Below are 25,325 nucleotides of genomic sequence, written 5' to 3' on the forward strand. Positions count from 1 at the left end.
TGCACGTGACTACTTTCAGTGATGCTGCCATTCAGAGGCCGTCAAACATCCAAAGTGCGCATGAGTTAAGACTCTCATCATTCCGCCACAGGGGTCTCGGAAGTAGTCCTGATGAGCCTCTGACGTATGGCCCTTCCACTTTCAGCAGCCCTTCCATCTTCCTCCTCCTCCTCCTCCTCCGCCTGCTCTTCCTCCTCCGCCTCCTCCTCCTCCTCCGCCTGCTCTTCCTCCTCCTCCTCATCCTCCTCCTCTTCCGCCTGCTCTTCCTCCTCCTCCTCCTGCTCTGCTGGTCGTTGAGGAACAGCTGGAATTGGCTGGATGCGGCGATTCGCCAAGTTGTGGAGCATGCAGCAGACGACGACGATGTGTACCACTTGCTGCGGCGAGAACTGCAGGGATCCCCCCGAATGTTCCAGACATCGGAAACGCTTTTTGAGAACACCAATAGTGTGCTGTTTACTGTGCCTGGTCGCCTGATGGCCGCTGCTGATCAGCTCTTCTGCTGGGGTGTCGGCCACACGGAGTGTTGTCATCAGCCATGGCCAGAGAGGATAGCCCTTGTCCCCAGTAAGCCAGCCTCGTCTTCGAGCCAGCCCCTCAGAAAGGTTACAAACTGAGGTCAACCGCAGGATAAAGGCATCGTGGCTGCACCCTGGGAAATGCGCGGTGACTGCCATGATGATTTGGCGGTGGTCACAGACCAGCTGCATGTTGAGGGAGTGGAACCCCTTGCGGTTGTGGAAGTCTTAAGGATGATAGCATGGCGCCTTCAAAGCCACGTGTGTGCTGTCAGTCGCCCCCTGCGCCATGGGGAAGTCCGCAATAGAAGCGATACCCTGCGCGCGCTCCGCCTGCTTGTGCAGGGTCAGAGGCAAGGTCATGAATTGACGCCTTCGCCTATAAAGGGCATCTGTAACTTGCCGGATGCAACAGTGGACTACAACCTGAGCAACAGTCGCAATGTCCCCAATGGCTGGCTGAAAGGGTCCGTTGGCATAAAACTTGAGGCCATCAGTCAGTTTAGCGACCACGGACAGAGAGGTTCTGCACCGTTCCCGCGGCTGCAGATCCTGACCACGCAGATGGCACAGATCAGTAACAATGTCCCTCCAGAATCGGAGCCTTCCCAAACACTGCTCCTCCGACATGTCAAGGCTTGTGACATGCTGCCTAAAGACCCTCACAGCATGCCGTCGGATTGGCCGACCTCCATTGCCCCTCCTCCTTCTGGCCAATCCCGGCCCTCTCGCCCGCCGTCTCTCTGCCCCTTCACAGTGTTGGGCGATGAGGCCGTCGCCCTCCAAAGAAGCTCCCATTCCGATGCCAGTTGGTCAAAAGGCTTTTAGGTGTAGTGCTGCAAGTGCTTCGGACAGGTTTGAAGGTCCCAAGTACTCTAAAGCTAAATGCCCAAAACTCCGCTCCACAGTAGCTCGCCAACTCTATCCAGCAACGATCGCTATGAGCAGGCCAAGTGGCTGAAGATTCTGCACTAGAGCTGTCCCTTTAAATAGCGCCCCCCTACTCCGAGAAGGGCCTGCTAGCCCTCCCTCGAACTGTCACTAATAGCGCTAGGCGCAAAGGCTCCGGGCGCCACCCAATATGCGCTCAGGCGCTCCTAGAAGGCATTGCACACTGAAATGACGTCATGAGCTGCTTGCGCTCGCGGGCGCGCGCAAACACTTAGCGCAGGCGCTAAACGTATAGTCAAGATCTGAGTTGTCGCTATCTTCATAGCGACCGCCCCAACATAGGGTATCGCCCCAATTCTAGGTCTCTTTAGGCGCTCAGCGCCGGCGCTACCAACCCAATTTCTAGGCCAGCTTGTTCGATAAGGGGCTCAAGTGTGATGGTGCAAGAATCTTAACTGAATCCTGGCAGGTGTTATAGCTGCAATACGCAGTATTAGTTAATATATAAATCCAAACGTTAACATTACCAGTGGATTGGAGGAAGGGCAATATTAAACCTCTACTGGGGCAACAGAGACTGGTAGGTAATTAGTGAGGCAAATGTAACTAGAACAAGCGCATTTAAAGTAAAAAATTAACCAGATATCTTCTGATAAAATATTACAATGCTGAATTTAAAGTATTGATTTTGCAACTGTCAAGGATAAAACGGCCTTGGCCCTAGATTGACTCTCAGGCCATGAGAGGCAATGTTCCAGAAGCATAAACCCAGAAGAACAACCCCCTTTGAACCTCTATGTCCTTGAGATTGACGACATGATGATTTTTCATGGTATTAATTCTGTTGAACTTTATTTGCCAATTGTGAAACAGCGATGTAGGAAGGTTGGGGTGAGGAGAGGCTGAGGGGGAAAGATCACTGCACCTCATACCTGTATCACCAGCTCCAGGGTGTCCAGCACAATCAGGTTAGTCTCCATGGCCAGGTTCCCGCTGATCAAGGCTTCTTGCTCGAGCTCCATCTTCAACCTGAGATAACAGAGATAAGCAGACAGGCACTGGGTTAGCATCAGAGCTAGGAACAAGCTGTGCCAGCCTAAGGCAGGAATATAGGAACTTACAGGACCCGATTAGGCCATTGAAGGCCAGTTCCAATCTCCAGGAAATATCGTATCCCATGATACCAGTCATAGCCTTCTCCGGCACTTACCCAACACTCTCTAGAACTTGCTGATACAACTAGGGCGGGGGGAAAACTGGTGCAAGAGAAAGGTAAACCTGTAGCATCTCGTTCACATGGAATAAGTGTACGAGAGCGCGCTGGCAGGGAAAGTAAGGCTTTTGTTCCCGATAGTGAGCACAGATCCTATGTGAGCTTTGGGTCATTGATCAAACGGCAGCTTCAGGAATAGTTCACACTGACATACCCGGGAAAGTGACAATGACTGGAATCAGCAGGAGGGGGGCAGCTGGCCAGTGAACAAAGGTTGAAGTCACACACACAGGCACACTCACACACACACGGATACACAGACATACTCAGACACTCACACTCACATGTACACACTCACTCACAAGACACACACACAGATGCACTCACACCCACTCATACACAGACACACTCACACAGACAGAGTCGCACACACGGACACACAGACACACACACGCACAGATACACTGACACACAAAGATACACAGAGACACTCAGACACACACTCACTCACACACAGATGCATTCACACCCACTCACAGATATATAGACACACTCACACAGGCCCAAATGCACAAACACACACAAATAAAAACACATTCGGGGTGAAATTGGTCTTGGGTGGTAGCGCAAGACGAGCTATAGCAAATTGACAGTTTGTTTACACCATCGCGCCGAGTGTAAAACAGGCTGCCGATTCACTAGTGCCTATTTTGCGATACCACTCAAGAACAATTTCACCCCCCAAACAGATAAATAATACATTACGCACAAAAGCACAGAGCACAGCATCCTCTTACTTGTCTTTATCGATGGCCTGGCGCCACTGTGTCAGGTCCTTCCGCCAGCGCAACTTCTCGTGTAGGCCCACACTCACCCCTGGGAACAACCTGTCGATTCCTGAGTGCCAAAAACACAGGTGAGACTTAAAGAGAGGGCAGCGAGGAACGCAAACCTCAGCCAGGATGGGACTTTCAGACATTGGTGAGTTCCTGGTCAGAATATTGCCTGCAGGTTTACACACCCAGGGGTAGATTTTTAGCATTCGGGTACGGTGGCATCGTGGTTATGTTACTGGACTAGTAATCCAGAGGCCGGGAATAATAATCTGTGAGACGTGAGTTCAAATCCCACCAGTTGGGGAATTTAAATTCAGTTAATTAAATAAATCTGGAATAAAAAGCTAGAATTAGTAATAAAACTACTAGATTGTTGTAAAACCCAACTGGTTCACTAATGTCTCTTTAGAGGAAGGAAACTTGCCATCGTTACCCAGTCTGGCCTATATGTGACTCCAGACCCACAGCAATGTGGTTGGCTCTTAACTGCCCTCTGAAATGGCCACTAGCAAGCCACTCAGTCATATCAAAAAACTGCTATGATGGACTGCAGTGGTTCAAGAAGATGACTCACCACCACCTTCTGAAGGGCAATTAGGGATGGGCAATAAATGCTGGCCTTGCCAGCGATGCCCACGTCCTGTGAATGAATTTAAAAAAAATTGGCCGGCCACCCACCCACCCATCCCAGTGACGAAGAGGCCCCTGTGATTTTGAGGCCTGGGCTTTATTTAAATTCCGTCAAGCTGCAGATGCTAAACCAGTGGCCTGAGGCAGCTCGCTGATTTTGACAACAACTTGCATTAATATAGCTCCCTTAACATAGTAAAATGTCTCAAGGCGCTTCACAGGACGTTATCAAACAAATTTTGATACCGAACCACATAAAGAGATATTAGGACAGGTGACCAAAAGCTTGGTCAAAGGGGTAGGTTTGAAGGAGTGTCTTAAAGGAGGAGAGAGAGGTGTAGCGAGGCGGAGAGGTTTAGGGAGGGAATTCCAAGGTTTAGGGCCTAGGCAGCTGAAGGCATGGCCACTGTGATAAAAATAATAACTTCCGGGAAGTTATGTCATCACTTCCTGTGAACTGTGAACTGTGAACTATGAACTGTGTACATCCCTCACTTCCTGTCATATGTCACTTCCTGTTGGACTGGTATAAATACTGGTCTGTTCAGTATTGTAAGAGGCTTCTACCAGAGGCATGGTAAAGACCTCTCTTGTATATAGTGTGTTTATAAGTTACTTAAAGCTTACTTTAAAGTTACTTGATGGTAAGTCTCCTTTTTCTTACATCAATTTAAGTAACTTAGTATTTACACTGACAAATACTAGACCTTCAGACAAACTCAGAAGTTAAGGATCCAGGGAACCACCCATCATGGAGAAAATCCTTAGACCTATTCGTCTGGACTTGGACCCGAATACACCAGCAGCTGGCAGGGTATGGAAGCATTGGTATCGTACTTTTGAGAATTTTCTGGATGAATGTAAAGCGGATGCTCCTGCTAAATTGAAGATACTTGTCAATTATGTGACCCCAAAAGTGTTCGAATATGTTGATGACTGGGATAATTACGAAGAGGTGATTCGGGCACTTAAAAAACTGTATGCGAAGACCCCAAATGAGGTCTATGCTAGACATCTACTGGCCACAGCCCGACAAGGGCCAGGGGAATCAATTGACGAATTCCTGCAAGAACTTCGCAGGCTCAGCGTAGATTGTAACTTTCAGGCAGCCTCAGCTGAGCTGTACCGCCAAGAAATGATTCATGATGCTTTCATCTGCGGGATTGCCTCTCCATTTATACGCCAGCGTCTACTAGAAAGTAAAACACTTGAGCTACAAAAAGCTTTTGACCTAGCTTGTTCACTGGATTTGGCAAAGAGAAATGCAGACCTCTATCAGCTGCCCAGATCTCGATCTGCTGCTGTAGCTGCAACCAGACAATTCAAGCGGTCTCAGGTGAACCCTATCATGGGGGAATCTAATTCTGATAATTCTGATGAAGAAGAGGAGGACGACCCCACTTTAGCAGCCTCTTGGCAATCTAGGAAGGAATGCTTCTTTTGTGGAGATGCTTTTCACCCTAGGAAAACCTGCCCTGCTCGCAATGCAATCTGCAGTTATTGCGGGAAAAAAGGACACTTTGCTAAAGTTTGCCTATCAAGGGCCTCTACGAGGGCCAATCCAGCTAAGGCCTACCGAACTGCCCCAATTAGGGCCTATCAAGATGCTCCAGCTAGGACCTATCAAGCTTCCTCTCGAGCTCTCTCCCGAAGAAGCACACCGAGAGTTTTAGCCACTCTCTGTGCAACGACACCAATTACAGCTGCTTGCCCACAGAACCTGTCTCATGCAGCCACAAAAATTTCAATTAAAGGGCATACCTTAGATGCCTTAATTGACTCAGGAAGTACTGATAGTTTCATTAAGGAACAGATTGTTGCGAAATTGAAACTACATGTCTTCCCATCGGACCAGGCAATTGCGATGGCCCAGTCATCACTTAATACCAGAATCTCCGGCTTTTGTGTTGTTGATATGACACTTCATGGTCGTACGTATCCCTCCACCCGACTTTCGGTGCTCAAGGACTTATGTAGTGATCTCCTCTTAGGGCTGGACTTCCAAAAACAGCATAAGAAACTCACCATTGAGTTTGGTGGATCCAAACCCGGACTTACTATTTCTAATATACCGTCTAAATTACCATTTTGTGCATTATCAGCAGCTTCACTTGATGAACCCTCATTATTTGCCAGTATTCCGCCTCAATGCCAACCGATAATAACGAAATCGCGGCGCTTTAATCAGGAAGACCAATCTTTTATTGCGGCTGAAATCTCTCGACTTCTAGCAGAGGATATCATTGAACCATGTTCGTCGCCCTGGCGGGCTCAAGTCGTCATTGTCAAGAACCCTCTAAAACCTCACAAACAGCGACTATGCATCGATTATTCGCAAACCATCAATCAATATACCGACTTGGACGCCTACCCATTGCCACGCATTGATGATATGGTTAATAAACTGGCCGAATACACAATGTTCTCCACTTACGACTTAAAAAGTGCCTATCATCAGTTACCCTTGAAGGTCTCAGATAAGCAGTACACAGCCTTTGAGGCTAATGGACGGCTGTACCAATTTCGTCACCTCCCATTCAGTGTTACTAATGGAGTGGCTGTCTTTCAACGGGCAATGGATGGCCTGGTTAAGCAGGAAAACCTAAGGGACACTTTTCCCTATCTTGATAACATTACCATTGCAGGTCACGATCAACAGGAACACGACTCCAACCTCCAAAAATTTCGGGATGCCCTCCATCGCCGTAATTTGACCCTGAATGAATCCAAATCTGTTGAGTCGCAACCGACCATCAACATCCTTGGCTACTGCGTAGGCAATGGTATCATTAAGCCAGACCCAGAAAGACTTCGCCCGCTCCAAGAGCTCCCGTCACCTAAGAATCCGGCTTCTTTACGTCGGGCTCTCGGTCTGTTTGCATACTACGCTAAATGGATTCCTCATTTTTCGGACAAAATCCAACCCTTGCTGCATGCTAGATCATTTCCACTGGGAACAGCGGCTGTTGCAGCCTTTAACCTTCTCAAAAAACAGTTGGAGAAAGCGGCTCTTCACTCCATTGATGAGAATCTCCCTTTCGTGGTTGAATGTGATGCCTCGGAGGTGGCGATCTCGGCTACTCTGAATCAGGAAGGTCGTCCTGTAGCATTTATGTCCAGGACCTTACAAGGTGCCGAGCTACATTATCCTCCGGTTGAGAAAGAAGCCACAGCCATCATAGAGGCAGTACGGAAGTGGAACCATTTTCTAGCTCGCCAGCACTTTACATTGATCACGGACCAACGATCAGTCGCCTTCATGCTCGATAATCGCAAACGAACCAAAATTAAGAATAATAAAATACAACTTTGGAGGATGGAACTGGCCTCTTTTGGTTATACCATTCTCTATCGGCCTGGCAAGGAGAATGTGGCCCCGGACACCCTCACACGGGCATTCTGCTCCACTATGTCATCCTCCACTCTCATGGATGTCCACAATGGTTTGTGTCATCCTGGCGTTACGCGCATGCTACATTTCGTACGATCACGGAATCTCCCTTTTTCCACTGGAGATGTAAAGAAAATATGCTCAGAATGCCGGCTTTGTGCGGAATTAAAACCTCAGTTCTTCCGCCCCTCAGCTGGTATACTCATACATGCAACCCAACCGATGCAACGACTTAGCATCGATTTTAAGGGCCCAGTGCCCTCTTCAACTCGGAACACATATTTGCTCACCATGATCGACGAATATTCACGTTTTCTGTTTGCCTTCCCCTGCTCCAATATGCTGGCGTCCACAGTAATCTGCTGCCTTGAGCAGGTATTTTCTCTCTGTGGCATGCCGGCTTATATTCACTCAGATCGGGGTCCATCCTTTATGTCAAGGGAACTCAAGGACTACCTCTCAGAACGGGGAATTGCTACAAGCAAAACAACACCATACCATCCCATCGGAAATGGGCAGGTAGAGAGGTATAACGGTATCATCTGGAATTCCGTACGTCTCGCTTTAAGATCTCGGGGCCTACCAGACCAGCAATGGGAAACAGTGCTTCCGGATGCATTGCACTCTATACGGTCCCTGCTTTCTACAGCCACAAATACTACACCTCATGAGCGGTTCTTTGGATTCCAGCGTCGCTCATCTCATGGGACATCACTCCCGTCATGGCTAACTACTCCTGGACCTGTATTACTCCGAAGATACGTTCGGACGTCTAAAAATGACCCTCTTGTAGACGAGGTCGAACTAACCGATGCCAACCCCACCTATGCAAACATACGATATTCCGACGGCCGAGAATCTACCGTATCATTACGGGATCTGGCTCCCTGCCCACCAGGACCTAGTGGGACATCGGGTGATGGCATTTCACCAGGAAACTCTTGGGACCTATCGGGTACCCCTCTCCAGGATCCTGATCGGACACCAACTAGCTTGGTGCCGGTAGAACCCCGTGCTCAAGGTTGCGACCCTCCCAGTACCTCGCATGAAAGTACTGATCCGCCACAGACCAGCTCTGCACCTCCCTCTGAACAGAGGCAGTCCGACTTTGAACCTATTGGGGCTCGTACTCGAAGCCATGATCTCCCCGACCCCTCACAGGGCAATCCAGGCCACACAGACTCTGACCAATGGCCAACCGCATGTAAGCGGACCAGCGACCCTCTACGACGGGAATCCAAACGGGTGCGACTCTTCCTTGTTCGGCGGCTGCGGACCAAAAGGTAGACCACAGCCTCCTAATCCTGCAGGAGGGAAGAATGTGATAAAAATAATAACTTCCGGGAAGTTATGTCATCACTTCCTGTGAACTGTGAACTGTGAACTATGAACTGTGTACATCCCTCACTTCCTGTCATATGTCACTTCCTGTTGGACTGGTATAAATACTGGTCTGTTCAGTATTGTAAGAGGCTTCTACCAGAGGCATGGTAAAGACCTCTCTTGTATATAGTGTGTTTATAAGTTACTTAAAGCTTACTTTAAAGTTACTTGATGGTAAGTCTCCTTTTTCTTACATCAGCCACCAATGGTGAAGCAAAAGAAATTAGGGACCCTCAGGAATGTCAGCTGGCTGGGTCATTGGTGGCACCCACAGGTAGGCCATGGGGGTGGTGGTGGGGCAGCGGGGCAAGGTTTAAGGGATGAGATCAGGCCGGCAGTGGCCTGCAGCATATTTGTGGGTCCTAGAGGAGCGCCCCTGCTCCTCTTGGCCCCGCAAACATAATGTGGAACGGACCTTCCCAGGGCCTCTGCGGCCGGGCTGCCAACTGACACTGGTTTGCATTTTAAATGGACCTCCCGCCTGACTCAGGGAACCGCTCCGTGCCCAGCGGTAGGCCTAGGTCAACATTTCCGTGGCCACAGCAATGGTAGGTCATTGCCCGCCACCGCCCCCCTCCCCCCACCCCCAACCACGATCCGCTGGGAGGGGTGGCTTGAACATTCAATCCCCCCCCAATCTGCAATGGAGCAGGTTCAGGGAAGAGCAAGGTGACTTTCCCGGGAATTAAGCTGTGCGAAGAGATTCAAAGAGTTGCACTTGTTTTGAAGATTGACTGGGGGAACATGATCCAGGTTTTTCAAGCCCTGACAGGTGTGGGACACGGGCACCCACTCACCTGGAAATTCCCGCCGTTTCATCATTTCCCTTCGGGCTCCTGTGGTTCCAAAGATGGTCTCCTCTAGCCGCGCCTTCATATCCCTTGACTTCCTGTAAACATGGCTGCTGATCTGTTCCGTGGACGGCTGGCCCTGCGAACAGATTTAATGTCGTTTCATTCTGTCCTTGCTCTAGTAAAGAAACCAATTCCTCTCTCAGACACAGCACAGACAGCAATGTGAGGAGAAAGAACAAGAAATGGCCAATCAGCCCACCATGTCTGCTCCTCCCGCAGACCGTATTCAATCTGCTCTATCATGGACTCCACCAGGCAAGATGCAGACTCCAACACACGGAGAATCAAGAGCTGCCCCCGTGGAACAGATTGTTCACATACCAGCAGGTGCTGCTGTGTAACTTTCTCATTGTCTGTAAATCAGTTAAAAGATCTTCACAACACCTCAGTCACAGCCTCAGCCTGCACCAGGCCTCAATCTACCCCTGCCCCGGTGAGCTGCTGGGATCTCAGTCAGGGCCTCAATCTGCCACTGCCCTCTGAAGGGTGTTGGAGTAAAGGGGGCAACAAAGGAAGGGTTGGGTGGCACTGGGTAGCACTAACTTTCACCTCAGTGGGAAGGGGAGCTGCACTGGACTAGGGCCTAAATTCATCTCCATGAGACGGGAGGGAAGAGAGATTTTATTCTCAGGTGGTGGGGGAGGAATGTTAGAGGTTAGACTTTCAGCTCAGTGTAGAGGTGGTGCTGGGTTGCTTCTGGCTGAGGGCGGCATTTATTTCACACTAATTGACTGCTTCCTTTTCAGCTTTCCCCCTTTTTCGCCAGTGCTAAGGTGCGTGGCCAGGTTCAGAAGGTTCCCCGACATAACCGGGCAAGCAGGGATTTGGCTTCTGCGCCTCCATTCTCCCCTTTCTGATGTTTCCACACTTCCCTGTGCACTCAGACACAATACATTCCATGCCAAGCCGCTGCGTTTGCTTCTGATTCATTCCTCAGTAGGCGAGCGCTCAGATACACGGCCAGGTTCGGTAGGTTTGTCAATAGACACAGACACGCCAGGATTTAGTCTCAGACAGTGGCAGTTTTCCGAGTTCCAGTCGCAAAGGATGCTTTACACTACTGTCTGTTCACTTGCCAATTTACGAGTAAATCCTATGCACGATTTATTTGCCAAAATGCATAGCAGGGAATTACTGAGGGTGGAGTTTGGGGCTGTCACATAACGTTGGGTGACGTCTCATTATACTCAGTTAGTCACGTAACGTTGTGTGACTTACAGGTGCAGTAACTTTAAAACCTTGAGACCACTTATGACATTTTAGGTATAATGATAAAAAGCACTGCTCACCCTCATCACTTCACATGGCACCACCTACTTTACAGTTAGCCTTATTATTGCTCATAAGAGGTAAATGGACCTGGAATGCTATAGTTCCTCCAGGAGTGCAGGGCATCGTCAGGAGCAAGCCACCTCCAACCTTTCTCCATAACGATCATTCCCTAAACCTCTCCGCCTCACTACCTCTCTTTCCTCCTTTAAGACGCTCCTTAAAACCTACCTCTTTGACCAAGCTTTTGGTCACCTGTCCTAATTTCTCCTTATGTGGCTCGGTGTCAAATTGTTTTATCTTTTAATACTCCTGTGAAGCGCCTTGGGACGTTTTGCTACGTTAAAGGCGCTATTATAAATACAAGTTGTTGTTGTTGTTGACTGTTTTGGAAAGTAGATTCATTGGATTTACTGAAACTGTAAATCATTTTTTACATGTGCATCTGTCACCCTCTGACCTCGTACTCAAAGCTGGAAACACAGAGGTCAAGAAGCTCCAGGAGGCTGAGCAGGCACTGGGCTGGAAGTCTCAGCGTCCACCTTTTAATGGTCGCTTCATCAGCATTCTTCAGAACCCACAGGAAGCAGAACAGGAGCGTCTGGGTCACTTCTGCTGGCATGGTGAAACTTGGACTTGGGAACTGCAAGAAAGAGAAATGTAATTTGCATCTTCCACGTGAGGAGCTGTTCAGGTGGCAACACAGCAAGCTCAGGGTGGGCAACAATGCTGTACATTCAGTCGGCAAAGGGAGCTGGACAGTGTCTGGATTCTATTCCCCTCCTCCCATGCCTTGTGCCTGAGTGTGGTTCCATCGGTCATAAACCTCCTCCTAATTGAGAGATTAGAACAGGCCGTGTGGAGAGCGGTCTGCTCTTTCTCAGCTGTTTTCTCCCTCCTCTCCTGTAGGCACTGGCTCCCTGCTGCATCCATGAGGTAGCTCACCGCTACCTCACCCAAGTTGCTATGTGTCACAATTAAGGCTAGTGTGAGATTCAGCAAGATGTTCAACTGTGGAAGGGGGGTCACCACGGCTGAACCCAAGCCTGTCCTCATCCAACGTCCACATTTTCCAATAGTTACTGGACAGTGATCAGCAGCAGGTACCCTGGCTGATTTATCCTTGGCCAGGGGTGCTGAGGCTAACTGTGTCCCAGCCTTTGATTAACTCACTCCATACACAGAGTGTAGCTCAGCAGCATATCGAGCTGGGCATTTTCTGACTGAGGTGGCATTGTATTGCTCATTATATCTCACGCTTATCAAATGCCTTTTTTGTGGCTCTCCCCACAATATGCTTCTCGCACCCCCATGATGCGCCGCTAGCACCCCATGGTACACCCCCCCTGCCTCCAATGATACTCCCTAGCCCCACCCCATGATACACCCCCTAGCCCCCCCATGATATGCCGCTAGCACCCCATGGTACACCTCCCCCTGCCCCCAATGATACTCCCTAGCGCCCCTACGATACGCCCCCAATGGTACACCCCCCCGCCCCCAATGATACTCCCTAGCCCCACCCCATGATACACCCCCTAGCCCCCCCATGATACGCCGCTAGCACCCCATGGTACACCCTAGCCCCCTGCCCCCTCATGATACTCCCTAGCCCCAGATGATACTCCCTAGCCCCCCCATGATACACCCCCTAGCCCCCCCATGATACACTCCTAATGCCCCCCCATGATACTCCCCTAGCCCCCCCAATGATAAGCCCCTAGCACCCCCCCATCTTATGCCCCATGTGCCCACGATATGCTTCTCATCCCACAATACAATCAGCCCAATGATTTTCTGTTCAACATGCTGGCTCTCTGCTCGTTCCACCACTTCCGGCATTATCTGCCTGAGGTTGGGTGTATAATGCATCAGCTGAAGAATAGTCAGGCATATTATAATTAGTTGCAAAATGATGGGAATACCAACATATTTCCCCAGCATTTCCACCTTAGCACAAGCAATGTTGGGGCAAGCCTGGCATCCAGAATGAGTAGTAGGGCTAAAGATGAAAGGGCCAGGAAGTGTGTGCAATCGATGGCAGGACTGGGCTCCAGCTGCTCCCAGGAAGGCTCCGGAGCAGTGGCCAGGGAGCGGCCCCAACCTTTAAATCACTCTGACCCCAGAAATAGCGTTGAGGTCAGGGGCACATCCTTGCAATGGGGAGAAGCCCTATTCCGTTCTACTTCTGCTAGTATAATGGCCCAGAAATTTGGGTCTCCACGGGTGAGTACACACGGGGTACTCACCCGTAGGCCCAATGGAAGTGGCGGTTTCCTGCATGCACTGCGCCTGTGCGGGAAACCGGCACTTCCGTTCCTCTGAACGAAGAGGTTCAGAGGTCGAACGCGTGCGCGGGGGAGGCTGCGCGTGCGCATCGAACTTCGTTTTTTTTTTTAAAACAGGTTTTCCCGGGAGGGTAAGCCTGCAGAATTTATAAATATAAAAAGCAGGCATAAGGCCTGCTTTTTACAAGGTAAGTGGTGAATTAATTAAAATTAAAACATTTTTTCCACAGGTTTATTATTTTTAAATACTTTAAAGCAAGGTAAGTTTATTTTTAGCCCCATTAGAAAATAAAATAATTTTTCCAAAAATTTAAATTATTGTTTAAAATAGTTATTTCATGTAATTTATAGTTTATTTAAAAAATGTGATTTAAAAAAAAAATTATTTGAAGATTTAGTGCTATTTTGGGGCTGTAGTATTTTTAAGTCTTGAGAGCCCTTCCTGTCAAACTTATGAATGGAGCATTCCCTGCTCCGATTGGCTGCCCATGACCCACGTGATCCCAGGGGATGCATCGAACTAACTGCGCCCCTGGGATACGCAAGCACTGCACACCGGCAGCTGGAGCAGGCCCAGGATCGCAATTCCACGCGGGCCCACAGCTCAACGGCCGGCGCGCAAGCTAAGTGCAGATCGGGGGCTTGAACCCGCGGGAAGCCCTCGACCCGAATTTCTGGGCCATTAGCCAAGCGGAGAATCTAGGACACAGTGTGGATCCGGTGGTCTAGTATCAGTGGGTGTTTCGACTGCACTATTCAAAACAGCATCAGCAAAGCTACACCAATGGAAGAGGACAATCTGAGGATTGTTCTCCTTGGAGCAGAGAAAGTTCAGGGGCGATTAAGTAGAGATGTCCAAAATTATGAGAGGTTTTGATACAGTAGATAGCGAGAAACTGCTTCCACTGGCAGGAGAGTCGGTAACCAGAGGACATAGATTTAAGGTAATTGGCAAAAAAAAGGTGAGATGAGGAGAATTTTTTTTTTAAATGGCAAGTTGTTATGATCTGGAATGCACTGTCTGAAAGGGTGGTGGAAGCAGATTCAATAGTAACTTTCAAACAATAATACTTGAAAAGGAGAAATTTGCAGGAAAGTGAAGAGGAGTGGGGCTAATTGGATAGCTCTTTCAAAGAGCTGGCACAGGCACGGTGGTCCGATTGGCCTCCTTCTGTGCTGTATGATTCTATGATTAAATGATTTTATGACAAATTTATACTCTGCGGTACCTCAGGGAATTCTCATCCTTGTTTTCAAATCCCTCCATGGCCTCGCCCCTTCCTATCTCTGTAATCTCCTTCAGCCCCACAACCCTCCCCACCCTGAGATATCTGCGCTCCTCTAATTCTGCCTTCTTGAGCATCCTGATTATAATCGCTCAACCTTTGGTGGCCGTGCCTTCTGTTGCCTAGGCCCTAAGCTCTGGAATTCCCTGCCTAAACCTCTCCGCCTTGCTATCTCTCTTTCCTCCTTTAAGATGCTCCTTAAAACCTACCTCTTTGACCAAACTTTTGGTCACCTGCCCTAATTTATCCTTATGTGGCTCGTGTCAATTTTTTTGTCTTAAAATACTCCTGTGCAACGCCTTGGGGTGTTTTACTACATTAAAGGCGCTATATAAATACAAGTTGTTGCTGTTGTTGTTGAAGGTTAAAGAGCAGGTTTGTGCGGCTGGATTCAGGACAAGGAACCACCCTGCAATATATCCTACACGCCAACTCTGACTGGAAACATCCCAGGCTGGGAAGAGTTAACCACGCTTACCCCTGAGATGGGGGCCGAGTATCTGTTCGCTGAGGCAGCGGGTAGTGTCGACACAACTGGCGATGTGAATATGAGGCTGGAGACGTTTCTGGGATTTGAATGGCGTGCAGTCAATTTACTCCTTGAGCTGTCAGAATCTAAAAAAAATACAACAGGGAACAAAGTTTAGGGAGCGCCACTGAGCCTGGGAAAATGGAGATTCCTGTTGGTTCCTCACACAGTTAATGAAGTCAGCTCTAAGCAGGAATTTGTAGTGATCAATAACATGTCATTCTGTGGTGGACACTAGGTGGAGCAGTAGAGCTGTATATAGCTGTATGTATTAAGACTACATTACCCATGAGGCTAGGCTACCCACAAGGCAGCAGTCAAGATGGAAGCCTCTACAAGATGCTGTACCTAGTCCACATGGCTCAATAAAGTAACTAGCAAAAGCTAGCTGTGTTCATAATAAGAATGTATATTTATTAATGAACATAACATGGTACCAAGGTGGTAAAGATCTGCTGAAAATTGTGAAAAGCGACATGGAGAATTTGAAGCCACCAGAGCGTTTGAATCTCACAGAAAAAATCGACTATAATTGGCAGACTTTTAAACAGCAATTCGAACTCTACATTGCAGCCATCGGATTCGGTACGAAGCCAGACGCAAGGAAGATAGCGTTGCTGCTTACGGTTGCAGGCCCACAGGCGATAGAGGTATTTAATACATTTGTATTTAATCCAGCGGAGAACAGAGAAAAATTAGAAGATGTGCTAAAAAAATTTGATGCACATTGCTCTCCCAAAAAGAATGAGACGTATGAAAGATACATCTTCCGTTCTCGGACACAGCAACAAAATGAGACTTTTGTTAGCTTTATAACTGATCTGAAACTGAAAGCACAGACATGTAATTTCTCTGAGCTCAAAGCATCCATGATTCGTGACCAGATTGTGTTTGGTATTCATGATAAAAAAGTCAGGGAACGTCTGTTGAGAGAAACCGAACTAACATTGGAAAATGCTGTGACAATATGCAAAGCCAGCGAGCTAGCTCGAAATCACGCGAAGACTTTCAGTGAAATCAATAATGATGCGAATGTAATGAGTGATAATGCTGCTGTCGGTGCTGTGTCCTACAAGGGGAAGAAACATGGGCAGAACAGAAATGAAAAGCAATCGGAGGATGAAATTTTTAATTGTTAAGACAATGCCCAGCGTTTGGAAAAATGTGCACAAAGTGTAATGGAAAGAATCACTTTGCCAAACAATGCTTTTCAAAAGTAAAAACAACGAAAGGGCAACAAGTTAATGTGATTGAGGACACTGATTTAAGTGAGACATTTTTTGTAGGAATGGTGTCATGTGACAATGTCAAAAATGATACAGAAAATGTGCAGCCCTCAGATATGGACAATGCTGAACATAAAGTCAATGCAGTAAAAGTGGACAAATGGGTGATCCCACTGCAGATAAATGGAGCATTAGTTACATTGAAACTGGACACTGGGGCAAAAGCAAACTTAATCAGTATGAGTGACATTAACAATATGAAAGAAAAGCCCAAAATACAGAAAAAGTCAGTACTACTGAAGGACTATAACGGACAGAAAATAGATAGCTTAGGTGTATGCAGACTTAAAGTGACAGTCAAAGACAAAGTGCATCATCTCATGTTTTCTGTTGTGGCTGAAAGGCTTGATTCACTACTGGGTGACAAAGCTTGTGAGGACTTAGAACTGGTCAAAAGAGTTTACCGTATAAACTGTGCCATAAGCAGACCAGATGACTCAGGTGATGAAGTAGAGAGCCCATCAAGGATGAAAAGGCCAAAGGGTATCCATGTCTTCAAAAAGCCTAGTTTCTCCAAGAAGAAAGAAAAAGACTTCAAGGTCAAAGAGAAGCCAAAGGAAGAAAAGCACAAAGAGGAAAAACACAAGGAGAAAAAGTCCAAAGATATAACCGCAGCAGATGTTGTTAAGCAGTGGAAAGAGAAAAATAAAAAGCCTGCACCAGAGCAGGAAGCAGTTCCGGTGGATACTCCTTCTTCCCTCAGGCCAATCTTTGGTGTTCCATTAGCCGAGGCTGCTGAGAGGACTATGCTGTATGATGGGATCCAGCTGCCAGCAGTTTTTCGAGAGTGCATTGACTACATTGAGAGTTATGGCATGAAGAGTGAAGGAAACACTGAAACCCTCTCCAAGCAAAGATCGCAAGGAGACCTCGATCTATACAAGAGCAGATTGATGACAATGCCGCAACTGCATCTTGTCATTCACCGCCAGAACAATCTCATGAAGACACATAGACTTACCCGTGTTGAGAAGATCCACACGTGAAGTAAAAGAGCCTGATAGACTTAATCTTTGAGTACAATGTAAAGCTTTGAAAATGTGTTGACTGTTTTGAAAATGTTTATGTTTATAGAGCACTAACAAAAGTGTTACTGATATTATCTTTATTGTTTTCTTGAAAGTTGAGTGATATTGATTTTGTTAAACCTCCAAAGAAAGGGGGATGTAGTGATCAATAACATGTCATTCTGTGGTGGACACTAGGTGGAGCAGTAGAGCTGTATATAGCTGTATGTATTAAGACTACATTACCCATGAGGCTAGGTTACCCACAAGGCAGCAGTCAAGATGGAAGCCTCTACAAGATGCTGTACCTAGTCCACATGGCTCAATAAAGTAACTAGCAAAAGCTAGCTGTGTTCATAATAAGAATGTATATTTATTATTAATGAACATAACAGAATTGTCTTCAGTATCAGTCATAGTTAATTCAACCGATTGGAGTTTTATTTAGGGGAGTAGTTTCAGTGGGGATCACAGAACCCCGGATTCACAACTTAAACACTGACAGCGTAACGTGTGAACAAAAGATCCCAAACTACTGTGTCTGCACTGGGATCTTTTCCCAGCTGCAGATATAAATATAAGTAAGGCTCAACCGCATGTGTCATTTTGTATCATTGGTTTATGAAAGAAAGAAAGACTTCCATTTATACAGTGACTTTCGTGACCACAGGATGTCCCAAAGCTCTTTACAGCCAATGAAGTACTTTTTAAAGTGTAATCCCTATTGTAGGGAAATGTGGCATCCAATTTGTGCACAGCAAGGTCCCTCAAACAGCAATGAGATAATGACCAGCTAACCTCGTTTAGTGATGTTAGTTGAGGGATAAATATTGGCCAAAACACCGGGGAAGAACATGGGATCTTTTACATCCACCTTAGAGGGCAGATGGAGCCTCAGTTTAATGTCTCATCCAAAAGGCAGCACCTCCAGCAGTGCAGCACTCCCTCAGCACTGCACTGGAGTGTCAGCCTGGATTTTTGTGCTCATGTCTCTGGAGTGGGACTTGAACCCACAACCTTCTGACTCAGAGGCGAGAGTGCTACCCACTGAGCCATGGCTGACACCCGTGAGCAATTTTCTCTTGCAGCCTCTCCACAATTCCTGCACTCATTTGCTTTCACACTCAGAGTTTGTAAGGTCGGTTCCAATGTGGAAGGCTCTTTGGCCTATTTGATCTCATCTCTCACCACGAGCCCCACTGTCTCCCATCACAGGAACTAGCTGGCACTTAATGAGTCCAGTGTCCTGGCCTCAATTCCTCTTACTGGGTAATGTGAGTCAGCCAGCCACTGTGGTCACACTTCCTGGAAGTAAGTATTTCTGTACAATGTGATCTGGGGAAGCATGGGTCCAGCAGCTGCAAGTGTGACCACGGTGTCTTTCTTTTTTTCCCCCTTAAATGCATCTATTCTATTCGCCTGGACTGTTCCTTTTATAAGATGCTCTGGTTAGTAAGATATAGGACTAGGATTCTTTTGCTGTAGCCCCAGCTCTGAAAGGATTGTGTTTCTGTAAAACGCTCCCACGTCAGAGGATCACGCAGATCATTCACTGTTAAACCCTCTGGCCTGGAGTACGCCTCCACTCCACACACAAGACACTCCCTGATCTCAGCCATGCTCAGGAGCTTCCCCACCGGGTCGAAGCTGCTGCTGCCGGTCACGCCCGTGTCTTGAACGGCTGCTCGCAAAACTGCACTGGCTGCGGCCTTCAACTAGCCAGGCCTCAAGGAGTGACAGAGGCCTAGAGGAGGAAACAGGGAGAAAGTCCCACACCAAATGCAAGGCTGCATCAGTAATCTATTCTTGTGAAAGAGGATGCGATCTGTTTCTGTTGGTCACCTATCGCTCTCCTCATGGGCTCATTGCCCCCCTCCCCGCTCCGTCCGCTCACTTCATGTACCTGACAGGTTCTGCAGTTGGGGAAGGCCGCTCAGGACGATGCCCAGCAGCGGTAGGTACAATGCTGCCACTTTCATCTTCACCTCAGGGTTCCAGAACCTCGGGTCTCCATCATGTGAAGCCAGGAGGCTGTGAAGCAAGCTCACTGCTTCTCTTCTGATCAATCTGCCAAAACACCAGCATTTAAACACAGCCGAACGTGAACATGCATTGTCAAAGTGCGCAGTAGCACGACTGAAGGAAATAGCCAGCGGTGTGTGTTTTACTAGGTGTGTGTGTGTGTGTGTGTGTGTGTGTGTGTGTGTGTGTGTGTGTGTGTGTGTGTTAGTTATTGGGTTTGCATCTGAGCATGTATGTGTTTTACTAGGTCAGCGTTATAGCATATGTGGGTGAGTCCGTATTAGTAGGTTGTGTTACTAGTCAATGTGTGTGTGTGTGTTGCTAGGACCATCTGAGAGTGTGCGTGTGTGTGTGTTGCTAGGTCGGTGTGTGAGTGGAAGTGGATATACACAGTTGCAATTACCTCAGTTTGCCCATTTCAACGTCTGGCAAGCCATTCATCCTAATAATCATTTATTTTATATTTTAATTTCCCCATTTCTATCCATTTAGGCTCCACTGGAGCCAGATTGGAGGAGGGGGGAATTAAGATCATTCATTTGGTTCAAACCGGATCGTCTGGTCTCAGGTGCATCTGCCCGGTAATTTCAATTTGCAAAAATGGGACCATGGATTGGGGAGAGAGGCAGACACGTATGCTCAGATTGGAGACAATCAGGTTCCTTTCTGCTTCAACCCAATGGACAAAGGTGCTGGAAACCTGGTCTATGTTTGTGCTGAGGACTGTCTGAGCACAGATTTCTGGACTATGAATGAACTGAATCGGCCAATAATGGTGAGGAGACATGGGAGGGAACAAGCATGAGTCTCTGGGAATGTGCACAAGGACCCTGGAAAGGTGCACCAGGTACTTGTGAATGTGTAATAGTCCCTAGGACATGCACTAGGTCCTTAAGAATATCCATGAGGTCCTTAGGAACATGCACGAGGTTCCTGGAGACACACGAGGTCCCCGGAGACTCACGAGGTCCCCGGAGAGACACGAGGTCCCCGGAGACACACGAGCTCCCCGGAGACACACGAGCTCCCCGGAGACACACGAGCTCCCCGGAGAGACACACGAGGTCCCCGGAGAGACACGAGGTCCCCGGAGAGACACGAGGTCCCCGGAGAGACACGAGATCCCCGGAGAGACACGAGGTCCCCGGAGACTCACGAGGTCCCTGGAGAGACACGAGATCCCCGGAGACTCACGAGGTCCCCGGAGAGACACGAGGTCCCCGGAGAGACACGAGGTCCCTGGAGACTCACGGGGTCCCTGGAGACTCACGGGGTCCCTGGAGAGACAAGAGGTCCCTGGAGACTCACGGGGTCCCCGGAGAGACACGAGGTCCCTGGAGACTCACGGGGTCCCTGGAGACACACGGTGTCCCCGGAGAGACACGAGGTCCCGGAGACTCACGAGGTCCCCGGACACGAGGTCTCCGGAGAGACACACGAGGTCTCCGGAGAGACACACGAGGTCTCCGGAGAGACACACGAGGTCCCTGGAGAGGCACGAGGTCCCTGGAGAGACACACGAGGTCCCTGGAGAGGCACGAGGTCCCTGGAGAGACACGAGGTCCCCGGCGACTCACGGGGTCCCAGGAGAGACATGAGGTCCCTGGAGACATGTATGAACACATTTTCAAGTAGCCAAGAGCAGAATTTTTTTTTTTAAATGTCTGCCTAAAGACATTCACAGAATGGCTGAACATTTTGCTTAAAGACCCCAGCCAAATCTGGTGAAGGACCTGAACTGTAGCCCAGAATACAATGTGAGCACTGGTGTAGCTTGTGAAAGAAATGCTCCCAAACAACTTAAGGGGCAATGTCTGATCCAAACCTCCCTCTGATCAGTAGACAGCTGCTGGCAAGATACAGCCGTGGAGATCGGCCCACCCAATGTAACACCTGCCAACTCCACGATGGAGCAGATAGGGAGGGTGGATCAATGGTCAGTGGTGGGGGGAGGGGCGAGGAGAAAAGATGAAATCCTGAAAGCAAAAGTGGTGTTTCATTGCAATGGGACAGAGCATCAGTTTCTGTGCGAGTGTTTCGCTCACCTGCCCGAGTCAGCTTTCAGTATGTCAGCAATCTCCCCCAGCAGCAGCCCGACCAGGAAGTGCTGTTGGCGGAATTCTCTGGAAAGCTTGAACATACCCGCAGCTGACTTGTGAACAGTGGCATCCTGCAAAAGGAGGAGTCGTTTCTGTTTCATTTGAAAGCACATTTCATAAATTTAACAGAAAGAGTATTGTTTGGTCTGAGTGTGATTGTGAGACGGGAAGTTTGGCTAAGGTGAAACATGACGAACCAAGCGGCAAAGAACGACAAATTATTTACTTCAGCCAATCACTCTGTACCGCCGGGCAAACCACAGGCTCTCGGCACCGTGGGGCTATACTGGGGTTGGGGGGGTCAGGGGTTATACTGGGGTCGGGGGTTATACTGGGGTCAGGGAGGGTGCGGGTTATACTGGGGTTGGGGTTTGGAGTCAGGGGTTATACTGGGTCGGGGGGTGCAGGTTATTCTGGGGTCGGGGGGGTCAGGGGTTATACTGGGGTCGGGTGGTGCAGGTTATACTGGGGTCGGGGAGGGTACGGGTTATACTGCGGTCGGGGGGGTGCGGGTTATACTGGGGTCGGGGGTTATACTGGGGTCGGGGGGTGCGGGTTATACTGGGGTTGCGGGGTGCGGGTTATACTGGGGTCGGGAGGGGTGCGAGTTATACCGGGGTCGGGGGTTATACTGGGGTCGGGGGTTGCGGGTTATACTGGGGTCGGGGAGGGTGCGGGTTATACTGCGGTCGGGGGGGTGTGGATTATACTGGGGTCGGGGGTTATACTGGGGTCGGGGGGTGCGGGTTATACTGGGGTCGGGGGGGTGCAGGTTATACTGGGGTCGGGAGGGGTGCAGTTATAATCGGGTTGGGGAGTAAGGGGCGGCAGGGGTTTCAGGTTGTTTGGGCTTTACCTGAGTGTGTTTGTTGCCTTCCTGCGTCACAACGCTCGATCCAAGCGGGAGGTTCAGGGTCACAAAATGCTCGTGACTACAGACGACCCTCAGGAAGTCGACGCGTCTCTCGTGGAGGTGAGGCCGGGCGCCGGCTTTCTCTGAAAGCTAAGAACAAAGCACTCAGTGCGGACGTGACACGTGGAAGCGACATGTGTGGAATGCTGGGTAGGCAGGAGCGAGGCGCGGTGTTGTAACGTAACCTCGAGACCACCTCACCCCAGGCTATTCCCTCCCCACCCACCTTTATTGAAGTAAAAACCTTAACAGTCAACGTACAAGGGTTTTAAGAGGTTTACGTGGCCAGATGGGGGAAACGGGGAAATGGTTCCCGAGCCAAATAATACTGAAACAATGACAGATTCTGATCATATTCCTCACACAAAATATCACCCGGTTACCACTTTTTAACTGCGTTAGACAATTCCGTGTGTTTAAGGATCCACCATTCAACATGGAAGCCACAGCTGAAGAGTAGGGACACAACCACAAACACCCCCGCAAACCCCACACGTGCAGTGATCCGACCGTCAGCTCCTGAACCAACTGGATCCGCATCACAACAGCACGGGACCTACCACTGGGATGGTGGGCTCATTCACTGCGAATGGCAGAGGGGGGTCTGACCTTCATCATTCCTGAGCCAAGTTATGATATTCCAGTGAGATAGAAGCCAGCTGGCTTCTATTCGAGTTATAGTTTAGGTGATTTACCTTAAACTCCAATCCCACAATTGAAGGCCAAATTCCCAATTTTGAGCATTTCATTCCAATTTGAACTCACCCAAACTTGGGAATCAGTATTAAAGACAAGGGATATTTGACCCTAAACTACATTCAAATACTGGGAACTCTGATTACTTACTTCATTGTGTTGGCTGCTAGTTCAATCAGTGTGTGTGCGTGTGACAGACGCGGCCTGACACACTCTCAGGCCTGCACATTGTCATGGGGCCTGACTGCGACTGAATCGGGTGTGAGGTTGTACAGTCCTGGGTACAACCCTGTGAAGTGATAGTTTATATTGGTTCATTACTTGTAACTGAAAGCACAATGTAAGAGCACCAAATGTCAGCAACACAGCTTACACCCGCTGCACACTCACTGATTTACTCTCAATCACACCCTCCCGCAAATTGCACTCACTAATTTACATTCAGTCACACCCTTCCACTCATGGCACACTCACAAATTTACTCTCGGTCACACCCTCCTTAATATTTAGCAACCACTTGACAACCCTGGGTCAGCTCACACTGAGCCATTCAGTCCTGTGTTTCCGTTGGTCCTGGAGATACTTTTGATCACCAGCAGTCGTATTGGAGGATGGCTTAAACCAAACAACCTGCTCAGCACTGTTACCTCTTTGTGGTGATGACCAATCAGACGGAGAACGAAGCCCCGGTCCATGAGGGACAGCAGATCATTCAGGAAGAACCCCAGGCTCAGGTTTGTCAGTTCTGTGACATCAGCATCCTGGAGAAATACAAAGTCACCTCAGTTACCATAAAACAAATATCCTCAATGTGCTGTCACTCTCTAAGGACAGGACAATCCTACATTGATAAAATCGCCTCCTTCCCTCACCGATCCAACTATCCTGGTCCTTCGCACACCCGATTGTGACACCAATCATTTTGTAACAAATACAATCCTCCTTTAGACTAGGACTCTATTATAGAGAATGATCTTGTGTAGCTTATACCTGCAAAATCTAATAAATAAATCACAAAAACAACATCCAGTAAACACAAATCGCCACCACCAGCTTTCTGTCACAGCTGGAGGGGAGTAGTGGGTGAATACAATCCCCTCTCACATGGTTTTACAGCATCCCAGACACAGGAGAAGCAGCAGAAAACAGAAATTAAGGGCAGGATTTTCATTGGGCCGTGGAGGCGGGATTGGAGACATGTGGGGGGATAAAATCCCGAAATCGGGTGTCCCGACACCATCCCGCCCCCAACCCGCCTCCATGCCAGTTTCAAAGGAGGCGGGTACCCGCCCTGCACTGGGACCCGCATCACCGAGGCGGGAAGGGGATTACTGCCAATTAACTGCCTGTTAACAGGCAGTTAACAGGCAGTTTTTAGCCTAATCCCTATTTTTAATGTTGAAGTGTGGGATTCCCGACGGCTCCAAAGCACGCCAAGTTAGAGGAGGCGGACCGTCGGGATGAAGGACTTGGAGGGGTCGAGATGTCCAGTGTTCAGGTGAGTGATGGGTGCATGAGTGCAAAGGTAAGTGTGTTTCGTATGTGCAAAGTGTTTAAAGAAGTTTTACATACCTTTACTTACTTTTACAGCCTTCCTTCCTTCAGGTCTCGGGAGTCCCTCATCTCACCGGCACAGAAAGCAGAATGGCTGCGAGCTGTCAAAAATTGCAGCATTCAGCTTTCTGTTCCAGGGAGATCTCTAAATCAGCCTGAGAGGAAGGAATTAACTTGGAGTACAGATTGTCAGTGTTTGACAGCTTCAAACAGCTGTGAAACGCTGATATTTCATCTGTCAAAAGGTCTTGACAGATGAAATTTCAATCTGTGACATCACCTGTTGCCAGGTGGCCCTTAATTGGCCTGCTGAGCCCGCTGGGTGGGCTCAACAAGGTCAATCAAGTCAAAATTGTGTGGGTTGGCTAGAACTCGATGGAGGCGGGACTACAACCCTGCAAGTTGTAGTCCCGCCTCCAACCCGATTCCTCAATGAAAATCCAGCCCTAAATCTCTGTAAAATCCACATTTTACATCAGCATCCAGTTTGTCAACCTTTCAAACTGGTTAACTTGCTAAAAGTGAACAATGCGCAATACGCTGACAACAGCCAGCTCCGCCACATTTAAACCTTTCCCCCTCCATATGTCCTCCCCCGATACCTCAATACGTTATATAATGCTCTTTGTTCCCGAGTAGGATGTCTCAGTACTTTATATA

General features: G+C 48.6%; 1 protein-coding gene across 1 annotated transcript in view; it reads right to left on the reverse strand.

The window, feature by feature from the left end:
• Positions 1-25,325, reverse strand: part of LOC147108234 (dedicator of cytokinesis protein 7-like) — a gene marked incomplete at its 5' end in the record, with an annotated part of 242,453 nt that overhangs the window by 56,994 nt on the left and 160,134 nt on the right. Inside the window, 9 exons of the mRNA XM_086005998.1 lie at positions 2,342-2,438; positions 3,420-3,519; positions 9,660-9,792; positions 11,446-11,628; positions 15,038-15,174; positions 19,285-19,448; positions 21,449-21,573; positions 22,359-22,505; positions 23,759-23,872. Of these exons, the coding sequence (XP_085862124.1) occupies positions 2,342-2,438; positions 3,420-3,519; positions 9,660-9,792; positions 11,446-11,628; positions 15,038-15,174; positions 19,285-19,448; positions 21,449-21,573; positions 22,359-22,505; positions 23,759-23,872 (1,200 nt within the window). The remainder of the gene's footprint in view (positions 1-2,341; positions 2,439-3,419; positions 3,520-9,659; positions 9,793-11,445; positions 11,629-15,037; positions 15,175-19,284; positions 19,449-21,448; positions 21,574-22,358; positions 22,506-23,758; positions 23,873-25,325) is intronic.

The sequence above is a fragment of the Somniosus microcephalus genome, chromosome 13 (assembly GCF_052327205.1).
Source record: "Somniosus microcephalus isolate GS21.2 chromosome 13, FLI_Smic_1.0, whole genome shotgun sequence".
Classification (NCBI taxonomy): domain Eukaryota; kingdom Metazoa; phylum Chordata; class Chondrichthyes; order Squaliformes; family Somniosidae; genus Somniosus; species Somniosus microcephalus.